This window comes from Anopheles cruzii, chromosome 2, assembly GCF_943734635.1.
Source record: "Anopheles cruzii chromosome 2, idAnoCruzAS_RS32_06, whole genome shotgun sequence".
NCBI lineage: Eukaryota > Metazoa > Arthropoda > Insecta > Diptera > Culicidae > Anopheles > Anopheles cruzii.
Window position 1 is genome coordinate 49097120 of NC_069144.1, and position 19406 is coordinate 49116525.

The 19406-nt window shown below is 50.2% G+C and overlaps 5 protein-coding genes across 7 annotated transcripts; 4 read left to right on the forward strand and 1 right to left on the reverse strand.

The window, feature by feature from the left end:
* The first annotated feature begins 243 nt into the window (after positions 1–243).
* Positions 244–4214, forward strand: LOC128276152 (solute carrier family 2, facilitated glucose transporter member 3-like). 3 transcript variants are annotated; one of them, XM_053014637.1, is made up of 7 exons: positions 244–729; positions 2132–2236; positions 2312–2472; positions 2541–3177; positions 3253–3465; positions 3533–3635; positions 3711–4214. In XM_053014637.1, the coding sequence occupies exons 1-7, from the start codon at positions 637–639 to the stop codon at positions 3968–3970; spliced, it is 1572 nt and encodes a 523-aa protein (XP_052870597.1). In that variant the 5' UTR covers positions 244–636; the 3' UTR covers positions 3971–4214. The 3 variants fall into 3 exon arrangements, with proteins under 3 accessions (XP_052870597.1, XP_052870582.1, XP_052870590.1); XM_053014622.1 differs by having other exon boundaries at positions 3533–4214; XM_053014630.1 differs by lacking the exon at positions 244–729 and adding an exon at positions 1631–1708 and having other exon boundaries at positions 3533–4214.
* Positions 4215–4440: 226 nt separating this feature from the next.
* On the forward strand, positions 4441–7071 carry LOC128268886 (solute carrier family 2, facilitated glucose transporter member 3-like). Its single transcript, XM_053006179.1, has 6 exons — positions 4441–4517; positions 4586–4851; positions 5626–6253; positions 6319–6531; positions 6605–6707; positions 6776–7071. Exons 1-6 carry the CDS (start codon positions 4500–4502, stop codon positions 7033–7035), a joined length of 1488 nt encoding a protein of 495 aa, XP_052862139.1. The 5' UTR covers positions 4441–4499; the 3' UTR covers positions 7036–7071.
* A 162-nt stretch (positions 7072–7233) lies between these two features.
* Positions 7234–8421, reverse strand: LOC128268888 (solute carrier family 25 member 35-like). The gene is made up of 4 exons (XM_053006181.1): positions 8350–8421; positions 8116–8291; positions 7908–8043; positions 7234–7852 (listed from the first exon to the last, which is right to left on the reverse strand). Exons 1-4 carry the CDS (start codon positions 8419–8421, stop codon positions 7319–7321), a joined length of 918 nt encoding a protein of 305 aa, XP_052862141.1. The 3' UTR covers positions 7234–7318.
* Positions 8422–8791: 370 nt separating this feature from the next.
* LOC128268887 (uncharacterized) lies at positions 8792–10679 on the forward strand. The gene is made up of 2 exons (XM_053006180.1): positions 8792–8944; positions 9089–10679. Exons 1-2 carry the CDS (start codon positions 8875–8877, stop codon positions 10045–10047), a joined length of 1029 nt encoding a protein of 342 aa, XP_052862140.1. The 5' UTR covers positions 8792–8874; the 3' UTR covers positions 10048–10679.
* A 6202-nt stretch (positions 10680–16881) lies between these two features.
* On the forward strand, positions 16882–18164 carry LOC128266879 (uncharacterized). The gene is made up of 3 exons (XM_053003669.1): positions 16882–16888; positions 17486–17623; positions 17689–18164. The coding sequence occupies exons 1-3, from the start codon at positions 16882–16884 to the stop codon at positions 18162–18164; spliced, it is 621 nt and encodes a 206-aa protein (XP_052859629.1).
* Positions 18165–19406: the final 1242 nt, after the last annotated feature.

The window sequence follows — 19406 nt, forward strand, 5'->3', positions numbered from 1 at the left end:
TTGTTCGTACGAATGCGCGCTAGTTTATGGGATATGACGATCTGCAGCACAGGGTGGCTCTTTGAATAGCGTGGTGTTTTGTTCCTCATCACTGTATCGTATAGTAATTGTTGAAAGGCAGAAGGCAGGAATGACGAATCCATCGTGTAGTAAATTAGGTTATTCGTTTAGTTTAATCCTTTGCCAATTTGCCTGCCAAACAGGTTTGTTGTGAGACGAACCACGAGAAAGTGTGAAGCAAAGGGTTGTTGGATGTGTTTGTGTTTCGTTCCTACCCATGTTCCGATGCTCGGCGGTCATAATTCAATCCTCGGTTGTTGCTGACGTTCCCTTCACATGAACCGCTGATCTGGACCAGACACCGCATCGCCGATGGGCCTCCGCGGCACTATCTACCTCATTTACACGAAGACAGTATCGCAGCGGCGGATTACTTGAGTAATGAGCGCGATCGAGAACGGAGCAAGGCTGCGAAATTTGGCTAAATGTCGAAGCTGCAAATAGTGACCTGCGGTGAAAGTGTGTTCCTTGCGGATAGTGCTCGCAGGTACTCAGTGTAATTGGCGGTTAAAGTGTAAATAGAAAGAAGAAAGGATTGTGTTTTTCAGTTGTCGTTAACATTTGCTACCGTCCGCGATGGATGCCTCCGAACACGAGGAAGCCCAAGTGCTCTACAGTGCCAGGAATGGTCCGGAAATTGTGCAAAACATAAACGCCAACGTCCGCAAGGTGAGCCGAAATACATGTGCCGTCGTGGTGTGTTGTTGGCCCGAGCGGCGACCATCCGTACAACGCAGAACATTTTATCTTCCTAATCCCCTTGCTATTCAGCGGTTTCATAACCCCGGGCACCGTGTGCCGTGTGACATTCCGCGGCATGATTTTCGGCGCAGCGATCGTAGCGGGACATTGGACAAAAATAGGGAACCCGCGAAATGCTAATGGCCCGAAGAGATGAAGGCGGCGTAGTTGTGGGACCGTACAAAACGTGCGGCATTTGCGAAACGCCCTTTGGTGGTGGTTGTGCAAGGACCTACGCCGCCGCCAAACGATGACGACAAATTGCCGATGCGGCAGAAACAGCTGATTCGAAGGCGCTAGACGGAAATCATGAGTATGCGTACAAGTGCACGTGTTCGGTGTCCACGAGTCCTGTGTCGAGAAGGGAAGCGTGGCAACAAAATTCAAACTAATGCCTTTCGGACCTCTTTCGGAGCACATTTCTCAGAAGATATACGATTACAAACGGTGCATGATGCCGCTCAGCCATCGCCTAAAGTACGGCTTCAATCGGGTTTGCGGCGTGATGAATGGCGGCGTTTATTTATCTTGCACGCGACAAACAGAACGCGCATGGCGGCAGGGGCACGGTGCGGGAGTTTGTGTTGGTTGTTTGGATTGGTTATTATGACGCGGAGAGATCGCGCTCAAGATCACACGCGGCCGTCTCAAAACACCGGCCCACACTTCGGTAGCATCCGTCATAATCGATAAGCGATTATCGCACAATTAGCACCATTGTTGGTGTCGATAATGCGGGTCAGTCGTACACGATTCTGAGCGAATGGGGCCCGTCCAAGATTAGTCGGTGTCCAGCGTGCCATACAAATGGTTCGAACCCGGGATCAATCCGAAAGCGTAACGGGTTTGAAAATACCACACAAGGATTCGTTCTACGATGACCTCGTCACTGCCAGCGGAGCCTGAAGTGAGTGATAAGAATTATACCGCGGATTAATGTTCAGATCTCGTTGGAACTACCGGTCGTCTGCGTTCGGATTACGCACCGTTCCATCCTTATCAGAGCTCTTCAGCCATGAAGGTTTTTTTTTGTAGTGAAAGTTGTTGAAAAAGGGAAGACAATATCCTCGAGCCAACTTTCGTGCCATAATCATCAAAAAGTATGTTAACCCCGTAAACGGTCGTTACGCTGAATCTGAAGGTTTAACCAAAAACCCTATGATCAAGGCTTATCTCCAGATGATAACGAATGGATTGTTCAAAATCGTTAGGTAGTCGCTCTGCGGGAAATGAATTGAACAAGCTTCACAGTGGCGTGTAAAAATGTAAACCACAAGATAAGGTTTCCAGAAAAGATGTTTAATGCGTTCCAAACTCCGTTCCATTGTAGCAAACGAGATGGACATTTTGGTTGATCACTGCCGGCATTTCCACAACCTTTGGAGCTGCAGTCCCTACGGGATACAACATAGGCGTTATAAATGCACCGGCAAACGTAAGTACACGCCTTGGTTCCTCAAGGGATCCCGTTAATGCGACCTTTACTCTCACGTGTTCTTAATTTCAAAAGGTTATTAAAAGTTGGTGCAACGAAACCATTTACGAAACATACGGCACCGTGTTCACGGAGGGCAACCTGGAGACGTTTTGGTCGGCTGTCGTGTCCATTTTTCTCATCGGCGGAGTAATCGGTTCGCTGGGAGGTGCATGGGTCGCCGATAAACTTGGGCGGTAAATAGGCTTCCGTATGAATCGGTACATGTCGTATGGCAAGTGGTGATTTGATTTTCTGATTTTAGAAAGCGCTCGTTCCTTCTTTGTGGCTTTTTGCTGGTGGTCGGAGGACTGTGCTTCCAGTTTACTAAAGCGGTCAGCTCCGTTGAGCTGCTGATGATTGGGCGTATCGTCGTGGGCCTCGCGGCTGGACTGACCACCAGCACCATTCCCATGTACCTGACAGAGCTAGCTCCGCTAGGGCTCCGTGGCGCCCTCGGAGTACTCTGCTCGATGGGCGTCACGGGTGGCGTGGTGGTTGGCCAGGTGATGAGTCTGGAGGAAGTGTTCGGCACGGAAGCCCACTGGCAGTTTGCGCTCAGCTTTTACGTGATTCTCGTGGTCGCCTTTTTCGTACCGTACCACTGGCTGCCCGAAAGCCCAAAGTATCTGTTCGTTATCCGACGGCGGCAGGACGAGGCGGTCAACGAACTGAAGCGTATCGTTGGCCGCAAAGTGCGCGATGAGTACGTCAAACAGCAGGTGGAAGCGATGCGCAAGGAATGCACAACGGACAATCAGCTCGAGTGCGGAGAGGAAGCCAGAGCAGAAAAATCCAAAGAACGGACGCTTATATCGGTCATCCGGGATCCTGCCTTACTGCTTCCGCTTGTGCTAGTGTGTGCCTTACAGGGTGGTCAGCAGCTATCCGGCATTAATGCGGTAAAGGGCCCCGAGAAACACACGCCAACCGTTCAACCATTAATTTGTTTGTTTTTTCGTATTGCTTTCTTGCAGGTGTTTTTCTATTCTGTTTCCATATTCGAATCGGTCGGGTTGAGCTCCACGGATGCCAAGTTTGCAAACTTGGGCGCAGGTTGTCTGAACCTTTTTGTCGCATTCTTCAGCCCAATCTTGATGGCAAAATTCAACCGTCGATTCCTGGCACTTACATCTTGCTCGATGTGTGCCATCTTTCTCTTCTGTCTTACTTTTATCGTATACTTTATCGTAAGTACAATGTGCCCCGATACCTTCCCGATTCGGTGGATTCACGTGGATTTTATTATCTCCCCAGGACGACGTTGAATGGTTTTCCTACGCCAGTATCGTGGCCATTCTGCTCTACATACTCTTCTACCAGATTGGCCTCGGTCCGATCCCATACTTTATTGGTTCCGGTAAGGCTTTTCCGAAGAAGATCACCATTTTCGGTACACTTCTAAAACCCCTGATTGTGTTGTTTTCGATTTCAGAACTGTTTGAAGTTGGACCGCGACCAGCGGCGATGGCAATGGGTAGTTTAGCATCGTGGGGATGCAACTTTATAGTGGCGATGCTCTTCACCACGCTTCAGAACGCCTGGGGGGCTTTCGTGTTTCTTCCCTTCAGCTTCACGTGTGTCGCACTTACACTGCTGCTGAAGTTCTACCTTCCCGAGACGCGCGGTGTACACATCTCACAGATTGTGCCACTCGTCGCGCAAGGATTCCGCTCCAAGCCGCTAGTGCCTTAACGAGCAGCTGACCATGATAACTGACTGAAAAGACAAAACCAATGCTATTACACTGAAGCAAGTTGTGATTAGCTTATTCGTGCTCACGCAGCGCGAAGAAAATATTCGAACAAACAATAAGTGGCTTAAAGGTAAACTTAAGTTTAGCGTCTGTTAACATATACTTAGTTTAAGTTGATTGATGGTGGCTAGGGCAGTGAAAAGTACGTTTCTGTGTGAACGGAGAACAGGAATACAGCAAACTATTTACAATTTACGCTTTCGACGCACTCAGAGTGCCTTTGCTGCATCCGAACGCATCCGATTGCATCCGTGCGGCCCTTTTGCACTGCCCGCATGAGCCATGTCCGCTCCGCTTATCTACGTCCGACAGGATCATAAATATTTCGCAAATCCCTGAGTGCCATCTTGGCAAACTGGTAAAGCTACACCGAATGCTTCCGTGCGCCCTTCCGGGAGACGCAAGCAGATCACGCCGAGCTTCAAGCCATGGTCAGTTTTCAGGCCATCGTCAATCGAAGGTTACGAGATGGATCTGATACTACCGGTAGGTCCGTAAAAGTTACTTTTGAGCCGACTGTACCATTGTTGCTTTTCGTGACTCTAATAATTAAGGAAACCGGTTGGACCGCATCGTTCGCATCGCTGGGGCTGATTACAACATTTGGCGTTTCGATACCGGTTGGGTTCAACATTGGCGTAATCAATGCTCCGTCAGAGTTCATCAAAAGCTGGAGCTATGACACAATTTCCCACGTCTACGGTGTGCAGCTTTCCGACGCTGCGCTGAGCGCAACGTTTGCAGCAACGGTTTCGATCGCCTTAATCGGTGGAGTTATGGGATCCCTAGGAGGATCATATTTGGCCGATAAATGCGGACGGTAAGTACTCTTCGCTGAACGAGGTTTTATGGGTGTAAAGGTTCACTACTTGCGAGGCGCATCGAATCAAAGCCCAGAACGGAACCTCGTTTGTGCCGCTTGTTTCAATCAGTCAATATTGATCGGCTGTTGACGAGACTAGCGGCTCTGTAAGTACTTACCAAACTGACTCCATCAATTCGAAATCACCACTTGAGACCGCTGGCTTGCCGTTCAGAATCAGTAACAAACTAGCAAGGCGCCGCGATGGAACTGAAGCTTCCTGTAGGTATTGACGGTAAAACAGTAACCGTTCCGATTCCGATTGTACTAGCTTCTTGTGAATTAACCTTCCACGCAGGATACTGGTTTGACCTTAGGTCTGTGCTGTTTCGGGCTTATTGTAAACGTTTCCGTGTCTGTGGCGGCGGGCTATCAGGTCAGCTCCATCAACGCTCCCGCGGAAGTTTGTATCTGGGCCGTATTTTGCATCGTCCTTCAAACTCTTCATCTAACTCCAGAAACACTTTTTAGCTCATAAAGGCTTGGATACGTACCGTCGTGTTTGAACGTTATGGCGTACAGTTTTCGCCAGCCGCGTTACGGATCTTCTGGTCGTCGGTTGTATCCACTGTACTTGTAGGAGGCATCATATCCTCTCATTTAAGCTTTTTTATTACCACAACCTACGGCAGGTACACATCCGACTACTTCATTTAGTATGACCGCGCCAGAGCCAAACCCCTTGTATGGTCCCATCTTAAATGTATCTTTTTCTCTTCCACTCTGGGCTAGGAAAAAGTCGTTTCTATTTTGTGCCATTCTCCTAACGGCCGGTGCATGCTGTTTCCAGTTTTGCCGCGCGGCCTCGTCGGTAGAGCTACTGCTGCTGGGAAGGTTGCTGGTTGGGCTGGCATCCGGATTGACCACCAGTGTGGTTCCGATGTACCTGGCAGAGGTATCACCGATCAAACTGCGCGGAGCAATGGGAGTCCTGTGCCCGTTGGGTCTTACCGCTGGCGTAGTCGTTGGCCAAGTGACTAGCCTAGAGCAGGTGCTGGGAACCGAGTTGCTCTGGCACCATGCACTCAGCTGCTTCGGGCTGCTGAATGTGATTTGCTATGCGTTCTATTTTTGGCTACCGGAAAGTCCCAAGTATCTGTACAGCGTGAAAGGTGACCAAGCGGGTTCGCTGAGGGCCATTCGAAAGCTCTACGGACGTCATAGCATCGGCGACGACTACATCAAACTTCAAGTGGAGTGTGCTACCGGAAATGGTAACACTGTAACTGCTGAGCCGGACAACCACCAACCCCAAGCTAGCCGCTCGCTGTGGTCCGTACTGTGTGACCCAACGCTCAGGTTACCCCTGATTTTGGTGTGCGCCCTGCAAGGAGGCCAACAGTTCTCCGGAATAAATGCGGTAGGTTGTTTTCTGTGCCAAGCGGAGCGTTGAAGGTACTTAAGACTTCTCCTTTTTCGTTTCAGATATTTTTCTACTCAGTTTCCATTTTTGAATCCGTGGGCTTCAGTTCTACTGCGGCAAAGTTCGCCAACCTGGGCGTTGGGTGTTTGAACCTGTTTGTTTCGTTTTTCGGGCCCCTGCTGATGGCGCGCTGCGACCGTCGGTTATGCTCACTAATATCGTGTTCCGGGTGTGCCGTCATCCTTTTCGTCTTCACCATGGCGGTCTACTTTATCGTAAGTTGTTTTTTGGGGTATTTTTATTTCAATCAGTTGTCCATTTAGTACTTAAATGTTTTTTTTTTTCTAGGATATGGTGACATGGTTTTCGTTCGTTAGTGTCGGAACCATCTTGCTGTACATTATCTTCTACCAAATCGGTCTTGGGCCGATACCTTTCTTCATTGGTTCGGGTAAATGAACCTCACAGGGAAGATTAAATAACAGTAGATTTACGTTATTATTTCCTGTTTTTTTGCAGAACTTTTTGAGCTTGGTCCTCGACCTGCGGCAATGGCTATGGGAAGCCTTTCCTCGTGGGGATGTAACTTCATTGTTGGAATGGCTTTTCCAACGCTACAGCAAGCCTGGGGCGCATTTGTCTTTCTTCCGTTCTCAATTACGTGTGTTCTGGTGACGTTATTGGTCAAATTTTATCTCCCAGAAACGAGAGGCAAAGAGATAGGTGACGTTGTGAAGAAAGTTTCGTTTGGCTTCCGTTCCAGAGTGTTAAATGATTGAGTAAGATTGAAATAAATTGGAACATCTACAGTTTACTCCTATCATAACGTTTCGTCGTCTCTTATTGCATGGACACAACGATAGCGATTGAATTAGCAACCATTAACCAACCAGGAACCAGTGACCAATGGTTGGCCATTTAGGAAAAGTAGTTAAATTCATTGTTCGTTTTAAAAATTTATTGCACTTGCGGAATTCCTTCTAACTGGCTAGTTTCTTGCCACCCATCACAATATCTACCACAGTCTATTAATACATGTTCTTCGTACCGTGTCCACACAGTCTACGGCAAATGGTACCGACTACGGAGCGTTTTCAGTTCATCGAAAAATAGCAAAACGAGTGTGGCGTGCGGCCCGATGCGCATGTAGTGAGGCCAGAAGCCTTTATACAATCCCGCCACACCTTCAGCTTTCAATATTTTGATGAAACAATCAACAACTCCATTGTAGTAAATACCCTTGCCCTTGGTGTCCACACCTTGGTTGTAAAGTCGTGTAGCTATCACATCCGGGGGTGTCATTGTGATGGCCATCACAGTCCCACCAACCGCTCCCGCAACCGTAGACACGAATGTGTCACTCTGCTCGCGGATGATTGGACGACGAATGAGGTAATCTTTGGTGTAACCGAATGCAGCCAACTGACCGCCGCTTCCCAGCAGTGCGCGCGGCATCGTTACCGCTACTCCGCGGTACAGCCCTTGGACACCGTGTTTCCGGAAAATATCTCTCATGGCACTCATCATTCCAGTGTGCTGGTGCTGGTAGCCCACCGCAATTTCCGCCTTCGCTTGCGACTGCAGATGGGTTCTGAGCTACAATTGAGACGATTACTTCATGCAAACCCCATTTCGCAAGGCGCTCTCATACCATAAAGAACGGGCTGGCCAACGCGGACCCCACAAATCCGCCCGTTGCGCCCCAGAAAGCACTTTTCAGTATCGACTGGTTCCCGTTTCTTTGCTTAGTCCAGCCGCGCTCGTTGGCCGTGTTATATATGCCCAGTCTAAGCTAAACGAGAAGAGCAGTGTTTGATTGTCGTGCCCCTTCGCCCGCTCCCTCACTGTGCGCCATTTACCTGCACGCATTGAGGATGAACTGGAAGCACAGCGAGGGAGCCAGACCTTTCTGTAGCGCCGCGTATCCATCGTTTTTGGCGATCGTCACAAACGCATCCAGCACACTGCGGTACGGTTTGTGGTAGGTGCCTTTGGCAGCCAGCTCACCTTGTAGCTGCATTCTCGTTTTGACGACCTGTTTTTGAAAAGAAATGGTTAAATAAGGACTCAGGGTTCCGAAAATGCTACCCTACCTCTAGTGGGTTCGTGATCAATGTTGCGCCCATCGAACCGATTCCACCCAGCAAAAAATCCGTCCCGTCCATCTTCTGGAGAATGAGAAAATGATCGCGCAACCGTTCGATCACACTACGGTGAAAGTTTGTTTACATCTGTTGCCCATCAGCTAGAACTGCCTGAGAAGCGAGCTCCTTTCCCAACTCGGCGAAACACTCGTTTATGGAATAAAAGGAAAGCAAATACTACATTAATTGAGTTGGACCTTTTAAAAGTAGATGGATTAAAAAAATATATTTTCGTTCAATTAATTCCACAACTTATTTGCGATTTACAGTACTGGCCCATGCGTTATAAACATCACTCGGATCTCAGTGCACTTGCTGTCTCGGTGCGTAATTGCTCCGATGCGAAGGGTTAGCTGTCAGTGAAAATTCTAAAAAGTCGCACAAAGCTGACGGTGGAAATGGTTCTGCGGAGCGATAGTTTTACCTCCTAGTTTATAATTACGCGGACCAAACCAACATATTCTCCGGGTGAAGATGGCACCGTGCGTGCTTTTGGTGCTGCTCGCAACACTTGGCACGATCTACGGGGCCGAATACGATACGTGTAAGTGTAGATACGCCAACGATGGATCCCAACATAGTGACGCATCGTATCGGGGGTTGCGGGTTGCAGCGAAGGACGAGACGAAGCGAGGCGGGGTGGCATTATGTTGTTGGTAAAGTGTGTTTGTTTTGTTTTGCTTTTCAGACGATTTGGTCAGTACGGGCATTTGCAAAACGCGCCAGTTCTCCATCATCGAATCCCTGTACCCGCGCAAGGAACTGCGCACTTTGATTGACTACAAACGAGGTGCCGTTTTCGAGCAAAGCTGGAATTCATCGTCCTTCAAGCGGTTCAATGAATGCAAGTTTACGCTACAAACACCACCCGGGATGGGACTGTACTTAATGGTCCGCAAACTCAGTCTGCGGCGGGACGCAAAAGGGAACTGCGTCGATACGGTCACGGTCAAGCAGAGCAACGATAAGAAAACGCGCTTCTGCTACACGCCAAAGGATGTGCCAAGAAGTTTTTCCGACCCACAACATCTGCGCATAACGATCAAGCTCGATCACTACCAGCCACTAGCGACCGTGGAAGACACGCTGCAAATCCAACTGGTAGTGACCCCGAAGGGTTTGTGTTCACCCTCCTCGAGTGTGCTACAGTGCGAGCTTGGCGACTCTACGTCGTGCATTGACCGTTCGTTCTATCAAGACCGGACCATAAACTGTCCCACCTGTCTGGATGAGGACGGTTGCTCGACGGAGCTGGAAAAGGTGTACGTGGCAAACAACCAGAACATTGCCCTCACAGCGTTGGTGTCGCTCATTTCCACCATGGCCTTGTTCGCCGCCTGTATGTTGTGCCTGTACAAGCACCGGCGCTGCGTTCCTTCGTGCAGTAGCCACAGCGCGGACAGCGCGAGCAGCGGTGGCGGTGGCACCCGAGCAATTCGACATAACGTGTCCACCGGCGTTCACACTGTAGAACTGCAGGGCTCGCTGAGCGACATGCGTCCATCGGCACCGCCGATGGAGGAGAAAGATCTTCCGCCCAGCTACGAAGCCCTATTTCCCACCGCAGTTGCCTCATCCGGATCCGGTCCGCCGACGGTCTCGGCAGCCACTTCACCCACCATACCGAAAGCGTTGGATGAGCGATAAAACCGTGAAGTGACGCAAGAGGACGCAGGTCGCACATGTGAACGCATTTCTCGTTACTGTTGGTGTACATAAGCTTTAACGTATGTTCTGATATCCACTGTATCGTGTTGAGGGACATCGAAGATTCGAATAGGACAGGTGGTGTGGAAGCCGCCACACGTTCTCCAACTAGCAACTAAGCAAGAATCAAATGTTTCGCGCAAATGTTTACTGTACAGTTTTTTATCCGCACGCTGCCGATAACAATGGCACTGGCACTCATCTCGTTTTGTGCATTTGCCTTTGCCAGAAGCCGCGTTACCATCAAGGACTTGCGGCGGAGCGAAATTCTCCCTTGAATCTCCGACGAACGACGGAAGTGCAATTGCGCGCGGTAGTGCACCGCAAACGGTTCGAGTTCCAAACGAAGGAAGAGCCGCACTCGAAACACTGGCGGACACTGGCTGCCGCAAAACATTTATCTTCCTGTTGATCTATTTATTTTTAGTATTCTATCAACGAGAGAACCCTTGCGCGCGGGTTTTCGTGTACAAACCCGCCGGAGAGTTGGCCAACATCGGTATTCAATGCAAATTAACTTTAAGTCCGACGAAAATCGGTGGAGTGTTATTTTAAAAATAAAACCATGTTTAGCTTCGTGGAAATGGAATTCTTCACTTATTTAATCGCCTTCCTCAGTGAGGAGGCCAGGTGCTATCGTAGAGCTTCCCAGAGTTGCGGGAAAGTCAGATTATTTGAGGCTTACATCTGCACCTGCACTGAATCACGCATCAATGTTTTTGTGTCCGCGCTCACGACACAATTTATTACACAATTATACAGACATTAACAACAGATTACAAAGAAGAGGACGCGGCCGATAACGCGTCCGCGCACCGCCGTAGCCGGGAACCGAGAGAGCGAGCCAGCGCCCTCGGCTCGGCGGTTCACCGCTTCGGTGCATCACCCGAGATTGAGAGTGGTCACTCACTCTCGGGTGAGCGCGGGATCAGCCAATACGGTCGGCTCACAGCATCTTCCCTCGTTGAAGTTTACCCTGTACGCGTCAAACCGACTGGGGACTTTTCTCATGCGAGAAGAGCGCCGCGGCTGCTGTACGGACTGCAGTCTTTGGCCTGTACGCCTGGATCGCTCCGGTGGTCCGACTATCGAGCGTGAAGACATCGGGACGGTTACAGGCGCTGCCGATGCGACGGGACGTGGTGGAGGCGGCGGCGTACCTGGTTCCGCGGATGGTAGCGGTAACGCCATGGACGTCGGCGGCGGTGATACCGTTGAAGCCAGCGTAGTGCCTGTCGGAGGCAAGTCCCACTCGGCTAACAGGACCTCTAAAGGCAACCGTCGCTGATTACTGCTAGCTCTGGCATGCGCCGTGTTCTGCGCGCGCATTCTTAGCTGATTGGCATGTCGTCTTATAGTGCTCCCGTCCTCGGTTATGACTTCGTACATGACTCTGCCCTGACGAGCCACCACGGTTCCGGGAAGCCATTTCCAGGTGTTACGATAGTACATTTTCGCATAAACCAAGTCGTCTGGAAGGAACCGTTTGGCAATTTGAGAGGAATCCCCGTGTAGTAATGGGCGAGTAGGGGGTCTTAACAATTCTAACGCAGTTCGCAATTTCCTGCCAAACATAGCTTCGCCGGGAGTCTTTGAACCTAGGGCTGGGTTTGGTGTGGACCGGTAGGTTAACAGAAAGGTGTCCAATGCCTCCTTCAATGAGCAGCCATCTCTCGAAATCTTTTTCACTGCCCGCTTGAACGTGTCAACGAATCGCTCCGCCTGGCCATTAGATTGCGGATGGTACGGTGGTGTCCGCACGTGCTCTATACCGTTCTGAGTACAAAAGGCTCCGAACTCAGCGCTACAAAACTGCGTTCCGTTATCTGAAACCAAAGTCATCGGGGCTCCGAAACGAGCAAATAAGCTCCGCAGCAGTTCAATAGTTTTTGTAGTTGTGATGCTCGTGGTTCTCAAAATTTCCGGCCATTTCGTGTAGGAATCTACCACTATTAGATAGTGTTCACTGTTAACTGGGCCTGCGTAATCTACATGGACGCGTTGCCACGGTGCTGTAGACTTCGGCCATGGAGATGGGTTGATACGAGCCGGGGCTTTGGCCTCGTATTGGCACGGCTGGCATTTCCTGACCCATTCCTCTATATCGTTGTCCATCGAGGGCCAATAAAAGTAGCTTCGAGCCAACGCCTTCATTCGCACTACGCCAGGGTGTCCACGATGTGTCTGGAGCAGGCACTGGTGCTGCAGTTTCTTTGGGATGACGACTCGATCACCAAATAGGAGGCATCCATCCACCGTTGTCATCGCTTCGCGCCTGGCATGTAGGCGTGACAGTTCTCCCTCATACGTGCCGGAGGGCCACCCCTTTTGCACGTATTGGTATGTTTTGCTCAGCAGATGGTCAGCCTTTGTTTCGCGTGCCACCTCAGCGAATGTTAACGGAACGGTTCCTAGCGCCTTGACCGCGCATTCCTTAACGTCTGACTCCAAATATGCTATAACGCAGTCTTCGTCCGCCTTAGCTTGAGATTTGATTAGGCGCGACAACACGTCGGCATTTCCGAAATTTTCGGAGCGCACGTACTCGATCTTAAAATCGTACGAGAGTAGGAAGAGGGCGAATCGTTGTAGCCGGTTTGCTGTGTGCGCCGGGATGCCCGTTTTTGCTCCGAATATGCGCAACAGTGGTTGATGGTCTGTTTGTAACCTGAATCGCCTGCCGAATACCATCTTGTGAAACTTCTTCACAGCAAATACTATAGCCAGAGCCTCGCGATCAATTTGGCTGTACTGTTGCTCCGCTTTAGACAACGACCGTGCTGCATGTTGAACTACCCGCACTGAGCCGCCGGGGTACACGTGGCTTAAGGTCGCACCTAAACCAACTGCAGAGGCATCCGCGGAAACGACGATCTCTTGGCGCGGGTCGTAGTGAGCCAACAGCAAGTTGGACGACAGTACCTCTTTAAATCGACGAAACGCGTCCTTGCATTCCGATGTCCAGCGGAACGGAGTGTCCGACTTCAGGAGCTCGTCGAGGGGATAGCGTAATTCCCGCATTTTGGGGACAAATTTACCGTAATAGTTGACGGCGCCTAAGAAGGCGCGCACATCGGCAATATTGGCTGGCTCGGGGAGACTGCGGATGGCCTCGATCTTTTCTGGGCTAGGACGGAGTCCTTTGTTGTCTACGATGTGGCCCAGATACTGTATCGAGGAAGTGCGGAAGACGCACTTTTCGGGGCGCAGGGTCAAGCCGTATTCGTGTATGCGCATTAGAACCTCGGTTACCGCGGCATCGTGCTGTTGGACGGTTGCTCCTCCGATTATTATGTCGTCTAGATAACCGGATGCCCCTTGTATCCCGGCCAGCATGGTATCAATCAGCTGTTGAAACGCGGCGGGTGCAATTTTTATGCCGGGCGGCAAGCGATTATATGTGTAGAGCCCGCGATGTGTGTTGATGGTTAAAAGGCTTCGATATTGGGGGGCAATCTCCACCTGAAGGAAAGCGTCGGAGAGATCAATTTTGCTAAATATTTTGCAATTTGCCAGACGGGCAAAAATGTCCTCTGGCAACGGTAGGGGATACTCGTAGGGTTGTAATGCTGCGTTTAACCCCGTAGAATAGTCGCCGCAGATACGAACTGATCCATTCGCTTTCCGTACGACCACTATCGGAGCTGCCCAATCAGATGACGTCACCGGAGTGATGACGTTGAGCTGCTCCAGGCGGTCGAGCTCACCGTTTACCATTTCCTGGATCGCGTATGCCACTGGTCGCTTGGGCCTAAAAACCGGGGCACACTCAGTCCGAAGAACAATGTGGATGTTTGCCCGCGTGCATAGTCCGGTGCCGTTAAAAACCGCGGGGAAGTGTTCCTGCAACGATCTGGATGGTTGTTTAGTAGAAACAGATAAGGCACGGCAGTACGCCTCGATTGGCAGGGACCAGAGTCCCAAGGCGTCGATTACATCCGCCCCGAGTAGCAGCAATCGGACGTCCGATACTCTTATGACTGCGGGCGCCGATCGGTCGTTTAGGGTAACCGTGGCGGTGAATTCTCCGTCCAGCTTCACTTTGGTTCCGGCTGCCGATCGAGCGAGGACAGAGGGTGATCTCAGACGAGGACATCCGAGACGCTTCCAAGCTCCTCGATCGACTACGGTAATGTCCGATGCCGTGTCCAGTTGCATATCGATTGGAGAACCGTCTATTCGTAACGACACGAACCGACGTCGTTTGTGGATGCTGTGCACGTTCACTGTTACCAGCCGAATGCCGGCTCGCTCGCGCCGATTACGAGCTCCGAAACGGCGTCGAGGCCGGTTGGGTTGGCAAAATCCCGTTTTGTGGCCAATTTCGCCGCAGCTGCTGCAGGTGTTCGATGTGAAAGGACAATCCCGGACCCAATGGTGCTCTCCACAGAGCCAACAGGGTGTTTTGGGACCCGCGTCCTGGGTCGGATGGTGCGCTCGTTGGGCCGTTTTCGCGTTGACGGCCAGCACTTGCTCGGGGGAAGGCGCTTCGATCATCGCGCTGTCCTGCTTTAGTGTCGCGATTCGGCTGCCTTCCTCTGCTAGCTGCTGCAATGTGGTGTTTCTCCGTCATGGCCGCCAGCTCGGCTTCCACGCACGCCTTGTTCACTCTGCACGTGAACGCTATCAAGTCCTCCCCGCTTGCTCTGACGGTGTTGAAGCACTTGAAGCGCCTGCTCAGCAGAGACTCGCTGTTGCCGAACAGTCCCTTCAGGGTCTCGACCGTCTCGGCAAAACTGAGATCGTGCGGAGCACGTGGTAAGATGAAGCTGGCAAAACGGCTATGCTCTTTGGTAGCCAATTTTCTTGCCAGGAGCCTCGTTTTCGCTGCGTCGTCGATGCGTGCGGCGTCGTGCGTGAATAGGTCCTCGAATCGCGCGTACCAAGCAGCAAATGTTACGCCTGCTTCTGCATCGAAATGGAACTCGCTGATGCTGTCGGCGAGTGCGTTCACAATCAGTTCGGGCTCGCTCGGTCTTCCTGCATGATATGGCGTCGCCAAGTGGCCTTGGGGCATCATATTGGCCATCCATTGCTGCTGTTGGGACACCTGCTGCTGGAGCAGCTGAATCATCTGCAGGATTTCTGTGGACGCCGACGGGTGCGTCGGGTACGATGGTGGTGCAGCCGGGAGCGATGGCTGAGGTTCTGGTTGAGGCTGCCCGGGCGTTGACATCAGTGGCCCTGACGCTGCCGCAAAATTCCGCGATGGCGGCTGATCGGTCGCTGAGCCGAACCCGCTTAACTGGCGCGGCTCGCCTCCGCTCTGCGTTGGATTGCTCATTGTTCGTTCGTTTCGTCACTATCCTCGTCGCCACTTTTGTGTCCGCGCTCACGACACAATTTATTACACAATTATACAGACATTAACAACAGATTACAAAGAAGAGGACGCGGCCGATAACGCGTCCGCGCACCGCCGTAGCCGGGAACCGAGAGAGCGAGCCAGCGCCCTCGGCTCGGCGGTTCACCGCTTCGGTGCATCACCCGAGATTGAGAGTGGTCACTCACTCTCGGGTGAGCGCGGGATCAGCCAATACGGTCGGCTCACAGCAAATGTGATGGAATCTTATCTATCTTCTGCCAGATTAAAGCATGTTTGCCGCTCGAACGACTGCTCAACTGTCGAGATCGACGGCCTGCGGCCGTCCGCATCCCGTGGCACGCGTCGATTGTTTTCTACAACCATCTCCAAACTGCTGGCTGTGGGTTCTTTTATTTTGCCCGTGAGACAGTGTCCTGGTTTATCACCTCCACAACAGCTTTCCAAACAAGAACCCCAATTAAGGCTCGAAGATTGACTGGCAGATGGTTCCGTTTATTCCCCGGATAATTTGTTATGAATGGCTCCGGAACGATAAGGACCGTCCGGTATGCTGGTGTCGGCTCCTAGGGCACTCCGGTGTATATTGTGTGGTACGATAAAGAATCCATCGATAAGAAACTGTTGATTAGATTTCTGCCTCGACCACATGCAAAAAAAAAGACGTTGGCATGTACTGCGGCGAATACTACAGTCTGTTCACTGGATGTTTTTGCTAGCTAAAATTAAGTTCGTTCAACGTTGTCTTGTATCTGTATTATGCAATGGGGTTATTACTCTGATAATATCTGATAATACGGAGGGTTAGCACCCCACCGGGATGCGTCGACCTGGCAACGGATGCAAATGTTTGCTATCACATCGCCTCCATTCCTATATAATCAGTTCCCTTCTGCGCACGCCCTGAAGATACTGTCCCGGAGATCATTGTTAGGTCGTATAAGATGCCTCTGATATCAGGCTGGGTTATCTGCGCTGATGACGTCGAATGGGTAGGTGTTATTGCTACGATTGTCTGATACGCACCCACTTGGTCTCATTACCAATCCCGAGCGTTGTTTTTATCTGCACACCCTCTTGGCGGTATAAAAAGGAGGTGCCAGCAGATGTGCAATCTTTGATTGCTTAGTCTCTCTACGGACGCACGGCGGAAAGTAAAACTCCAGACGCAGCAAAGCGGTCTCACCAAACCTCCTTCGCCAAACCTAACACCGGTGTCAAGGGTCCGTGGCTGCTTCCCTGTAGTATCCAGAAACTATGGATCTCTTTCCTCTGTGACTACTACTAGTTCGTGTGTCAATGATTTCGAAAGTAAATCACAATCTCATTTCGGCGGATGTAGTTGTCGTGCTAAGAAAGAGCACGAAAATAACATTGAAGCTTACAGCTAACGACCTCCGTTCGAAGGTGTTATGGCTCCGCGAGGATGCTACGGCGTACGATATTACACGATGATCGGTAAGTTTGGCCAAAGCTTAAGAACCCGGTGTAAAAATGCCCTTATCGGACAATGATCGGACACATTTTGTACCCCGACTTTTCCTATGTCTTACCTATCCTATATCTCGGAACACAAAATTTAAAGCCGTCCGTAATTCGATTATTCTCAAAAGAGGACGAGAAAAAGAAGAGAAAAATCATCAATTAAGTCTTATCGTTCTCAGTCTACTCTGCCATCTTCTCTATTCACCTAATGTCGACACGGTCCTGGGATCTGGAGTACCACAATCAAACAGCACGCCATGCCAGCGTCGTCGATGACGCAGAATCGAAGTAGGACCGCATGATTATCATTTGCTTTCCTACAAACGTTCCATCGACTGCGTGTCCGACGTACAATTTTTGGCTACCACACCCATTGATTTATTATCCATTATCCGTTATCGTTTATCCATTGGGATGTTTTATCGGCAGGCACCGCAGGGTCCGCAACTCGAAACTTCCTGGCAGTGCTTCCTTATCGTAGTTTTAGTACCACCGATAAGAAAAGCGGCTCTCCGGTGCGCCGTTGCATGATGTTTTTCAATAGTACCATTTTTCCCATTCGTATTCCAGTGCTTTTCGCGATTGGCAAGGTTCAAGGCAAGTCCGGCCCGACTGGGACACTAACGGACGCGAGCTTGGGCCTGTACATCGATGGATCGCAAACGATAGATGCGGGATCCGCTGTTAGCGAAGAGCCAGTCCTAGGAGGTAAGGTAGAACTTAGTACTTATCATATTCTCGAAACTCACGTAGAACCTCTTTCCCGCTCGCAGATTCTTCCACCGAGGATACTAGCTCACCGCATGATCATTTATTATTCGCCGATACTCCTATCATGGATGCTGTTACCATCGTATGGTACGTGGCCACATTCATTGCACTGATATCCTTTTTCCTGGTGATGGCCTGTGCCGATCGCAACCGCTGCCGATCTCGGAAACCCGCCAACGAGCCAACTCCGCCACCAACGCCGGCCCCTTCCTACCGGCAGTTTGCTCCACCCAGCTACGACAGTCTCGATTTGGAGAAGGATACGGATAGTATTTTTATTATTCCCTACGACAATCACAGCGTGAGTGATCAGCAACACACTCTAGCCAGTAACCTGGAATACGTGATGGAACAACAGCCCTCCAGCAATCGCGAGCCATCCAATGATATTACCAGCACCAGCCACACCTCCGCCCCCGCTGAAGTGTCCTCCGTCGTTGAAGTAGCTAGTGTTCCGGTGCACCCAACGTTACGATAAAAATCACGAAAGTCGTGACGACACGATGAGTTGTTGCTATGAAGGTCGCGTAAGCCGTGTGAGTCAGAATCACAACGTAAACGGTGTTCCGCGTTGCGTAGGATGTGACGAGGCAGCCAATGTGTGATTTTTGCATCCGAAGCATGGTCTATCGACCACTTCCCCGGGCTTTGTGATGCAACAGTTTGCAGTTGGAGTGGAGTGTTTGACTAAGTTAAGACGAACAGTGAAATCACTTGAAACCCACTACTGGCGCTATCGAAGGAGCGCCGGCCACGTGCTAGGTGGCCTTCGCAGGCGTCTTACAAGTGCCCCAAATCGTGTTCATGACAAAGCTGTGAACAACCGTAGAAAAGCGATCCAAAGACAGGTTTATCGATAGTACAGGTTCCGTCGTGCATTGTGTATATAATTAGCTCCATAAGTTTAGTTTACGCACGGCCAAAGTTTGGAAATATAAGATGCTTTTCATACAAAATGTAAAAAATTCGCGTACCATGTTTTATTCGTCGGTTACACAAAGACGTGTGGTGATTGTGGTTGTATTCCGATCCCGAATCATTTGTTGTGTGATATAGAGATAACGTAGATATATTGACTGTCTGGGAATGTTCTGTTACTGTTAGTCACGCTCGGATTTAGATAAAATGGACTGGACAGCTCCTGGGTAGACAACCTGGCCATCGTATCGCGCAGGCTTACCGAATAACGATCAAAACATTAGTATACAAAATGGTATGACGAAACGGTAAAACCATTTGTTTCGAACCATGGGGATTTCTTAACACGGGTTCTTCATATCGGTCTCTTTCTTATTGTTTGAATTTTAAGTATAATTTCTCAATCGTAGTTTTTCTGATGAATGATTCAAGCGCCCAATGACTATTTTCCTGTATCAGTAAAGCCGCACGAGCACAAGAATTGTGGATTCATATTACAAGAAATTTCATCTTCATCTTAAACAGAAAAATGCGACATTCGCGGCCCTCTCCAGTTTGGTACGGCGCGCAGCTGGTTCGACTGTTCGATCCGTTTTCACGCACACCGCCATCGGGTGCGTGTGTGTCTGTGGACGCGTTATGTACAGGGTGGTCAAAAATGCGTGCACTTTTTCATTTGGTTATAAAAACAACGGCTGAAAAACAGCAACCAAAATAGTATTCTATACATAAATGTTGAGATCTACCTGGCAAATAAATGTTCGAGTTTTTTATAACTAATTGGCAAAGTGCACGCATTTTT

Excerpts from the sequence above, each read along its gene's own strand:
- LOC128276152 (XM_053014622.1), top strand. The coding sequence starts at position 637 with ATGGATGCCTCCGAACACGAGGAAGCCCAAGTGCTCTACAGTGCCAGG. Across the intron at positions 2,237-2,311 it reads TTATAAATGCACCGGCAAAC|GTTATTAAAAGTTGGTGCAA; the intron begins GTAAGTACACGC and ends TAATTTCAAAAG. Across the intron at positions 2,473-2,540 it reads GTCGCCGATAAACTTGGGCG|AAAGCGCTCGTTCCTTCTTT; the intron begins GTAAATAGGCTT and ends TTCTGATTTTAG.
- LOC128268886 (XM_053006179.1), top strand. Across the intron at positions 6,254-6,318 it reads AGTTCTCCGGAATAAATGCG|ATATTTTTCTACTCAGTTTC; the intron begins GTAGGTTGTTTT and ends TTTTCGTTTCAG. Across the intron at positions 6,532-6,604 it reads CCATGGCGGTCTACTTTATC|GATATGGTGACATGGTTTTC; the intron begins GTAAGTTGTTTT and ends TTTTTTTTCTAG.
- LOC128268888 (XM_053006181.1), bottom strand. The coding sequence starts at position 8,421 with ATGGACGGGACGGATTTTTTGCTGGGTGGAATCGGTTCGATGGGCGCA. Across the intron at positions 8,044-8,115 it reads TTCATCCTCAATGCGTGCAG|ACTGGGCATATATAACACGG; the intron begins GTAAATGGCGCA and ends CGTTTAGCTTAG. Across the intron at positions 7,853-7,907 it reads TGGCCAGCCCGTTCTTTATG|CTCAGAACCCATCTGCAGTC; the intron begins GTATGAGAGCGC and ends TCTCAATTGTAG.
- LOC128268887 (XM_053006180.1), top strand. The coding sequence starts at position 8,875 with ATGGCACCGTGCGTGCTTTTGGTGCTGCTCGCAACACTTGGCACGATC. Across the intron at positions 8,945-9,088 it reads CGGGGCCGAATACGATACGT|ACGATTTGGTCAGTACGGGC; the intron begins GTAAGTGTAGAT and ends TTTGCTTTTCAG.
- LOC128266879 (XM_053003669.1), top strand. Across the intron at positions 17,624-17,688 it reads CGAAGAGCCAGTCCTAGGAG|ATTCTTCCACCGAGGATACT; the intron begins GTAAGGTAGAAC and ends TCCCGCTCGCAG.